Source organism: Tetrapisispora phaffii, chromosome 1 (assembly GCF_000236905.1).
Source record: "Tetrapisispora phaffii CBS 4417 chromosome 1, complete genome".
Lineage (NCBI taxonomy): Eukaryota > Fungi > Ascomycota > Saccharomycetes > Saccharomycetales > Saccharomycetaceae > Tetrapisispora > Tetrapisispora phaffii.
This window is the reverse complement of record NC_016520.1, coordinates 7,180-9,911: the sequence shown is the minus strand read 5'-3', so window position 1 is coordinate 9,911 and position 2,732 is coordinate 7,180. Positions and strand designations below refer to the sequence as shown.

Below are 2,732 nucleotides of genomic sequence, written 5' to 3'. Positions count from 1 at the left end.
AGACTATCATAAAAATACTTGGTGTTGGATATAAAAATTGATGAGCATACTTACATCTTGCCTAATTTACTTAGTGTATGGCCAAATAGTATGACACATACTTGAATTATGAAAGAGTAATCACATATGTGATGATTTGATAATCATACAACTGAAATAGGCAAACGTCACAATCCAAATTGGAAATTAAAAACCACTCAATATATCTAACATGTCTTTCGACGATGGAATGGTTTCGTGATCGTGTTAGAAATCATTGGTATAAATACCAGGGTTTTTCCATCCGTGTAAAATAAATCAACTGTCTTAATCAACTTGTATAATTAGTATCTTTATGTATTATTTATTTTATATAGATCCCGACGGAGAATTATAATATAATACTGACTCTTAACGATGAATAATCAAATAAAATATAATTCAACATATAATGTATATAATAAATATAGAAATAAGATAAGCAATTACAACTCGACTAATTGTACAAATTACTATTACAACAACACTAATAGCAGTATGTCTTCTCAGTACGCCTAATTACTATCGCAACAATAATCAATAAGTTAAATATAAAAATAAAGAAAGACATCTAACTTCCTGTATCACATGAATCCCAATAAGCATTCACTCCTTCTTGCACATAATACATACGAATGGACAGTTGCCAATCTTGATCCTTTCCATCTTCCTGAAACGTATACAGTTTTAAGAAATCTGTTTGCCATCCCCCAGTTACATCATTTTGAACGATTTCGTTTATTTGGGCTTCTAGTTCGTTACTGCTGTAAAAACCTGCCCATTGTTTTTGATTTGCACAATAATCAGTAGCAAAATAACCCTCACAAAGAGGATAAAGTTTCACGGGGTTTCGCTTGGAAACACTAGAAGAATTCATTGACGACCCAATTAATAAAGTTCCACAAGTTTCATTCTTGGGTCTTATAATTGCATCATAAGAAAAACCGGAAGTATTATTATGCACTTGGACGATGATATCACTGCTGCTGTCATTATCTCTGACTTCTAATTTTGACAGATCATTTCTAATTAATACTCCTCCATTTTCGACAAAAGCTGCTGCTATTCCAGCATGTATTTGACCCAAGCTATTAGTATGATTGCTAAGAGTTAAAACGGTTCTCTTATTAAAGTAACCATCTAAAAATTCACCATTAGGGCCTAGACCACTATGCCAACCCAATGCTCCTGTTACCACATTTTTAATTGCACCTTTCACTAAAGCGTAAATGCCCTTTCTGCAATCAGTGTTGGCAGGATCCTCATGTTTGGATTTACAAGCGTCACAGGTGTCCTGCATCTGTTCAATCCATGCAATTGGCCCTCCATCGGAAGCAAGAAAAGCACCCCACCAAGCTAGCTTAACCAATACTGGGTTGGCGGAATCAAAATATGCGTATGCCCATGAACTCGTTATCAGCGCTATTTGGTCGTAACTGGGAAAAGATGCGTCAGCAAACACTAAAACACTTACCAAAACAGTAAAAATTCCAACAACTCTCATATTGACCTGTTTTACCAAATATATGTTTGCCTTTCTTTATCTTACTTTTATGACAAAAAGAAATATTTCTGGAAGAAAGATTATATGTTCTACATTTGAAAGTTGAGCCTCTTTATACATGAAAAATCTGCACTAAAAAGAAAGAAAGTAAGTTATTTTTTGCCAACTATTTATCTGTCGCTTAGAAGCGTCTCACTCTGCATAAATTCTTCGCAAAACAGATCTGTATCTAGTATATATAATTCATTCATTCTACCAACTACGTCCATAGAAGCAAACATGTTTATTGCTATAGAGTTTTATTAAACGGATGCTCAGTCCATAGGAGTGTAAGCATTGTTTAATCATCATATTTTCGCAACCGTTGCCCATTTAAAAAACATAAAACATCTGTCAATTGAATCTCAAAGAAAAAACTTCACAGTATGGTGGCGGCTAGGAAGCACCAGCAGCAATTGTGTGTCCCTGCAACGGCATATCGGCTGCAACAGCTCCCATACTGCGAAGTAGTTAACATTTTCTGCGTTGTCAGGAAACAAATATGTTCTCCTCGGACTTCTAAATAGGCCAATGGCCTAAACGAACGTTGGTTACTGTGGATTAGAGTCTTATGTTGCTCCGACATAGTACTGCGCATCGCTAACTACCAACGGTTGTAACTTCATCACTCCGCACCTGCAATATCTCTGGAAGACGCGATGTCCCAACGAGAGTGCTGGGAAAAAGAAGTTCCTTCTGCGGATATCTCTCTAGCATGACGAAATTTCTTATTTCTGCCGAAAAGGGAAATGAAATGCCGCGCGTCTTCCTCTTCAGCGACAAACATGGCTGGCCCAAGGGGAAAAAGCACGGTGTTTTCACAACAGGTTCTCCAAATTTCCTATTTAGTACGGATTGTGATTGCCCAGCGCGAAAAAGCAGTGGACGACATTTTTTTTAATCTTGAAGTAGTTGTTTTCAGAGAAGCTAGAGGTATCCGCACTGTCAAGACATGTTTATAAAGCCGACGAAAATTGCTACTTCTTGAGCTTCTGCGACTATTACTAACAGTATTTATTTTTTAGAACCAAAGATTTTAAAAGTATATATTCGTGCACAAGTGTTTAAAACTACGTTGCGCGTTTTGTGTGCCTCGTTTACAGAGAAAGAATATGGTTGGGCGGTGCTCTCAGGAGTGGGGCATACGCGGTGTTCTCTTTTCAATTTCAGC

The 2,732-nt window shown here is 36.8% G+C and overlaps 1 protein-coding gene across 1 annotated transcript; it reads right to left on the bottom strand.

The window, feature by feature from the left end:
* Positions 1-589: 589 nt before the first annotated feature.
* TPHA0A00120 (uncharacterized protein) lies at positions 590-1,522 on the bottom strand (the record flags this gene model as incomplete). The annotated part of the gene is made up of 1 exon (XM_003683483.1): positions 590-1,522. The coding sequence occupies one exon, from the start codon at positions 1,520-1,522 to the stop codon at positions 590-592; it is 933 nt and encodes a 310-aa protein (XP_003683531.1).
* Between the last annotated feature and the right edge of the window lie 1,210 nt (positions 1,523-2,732).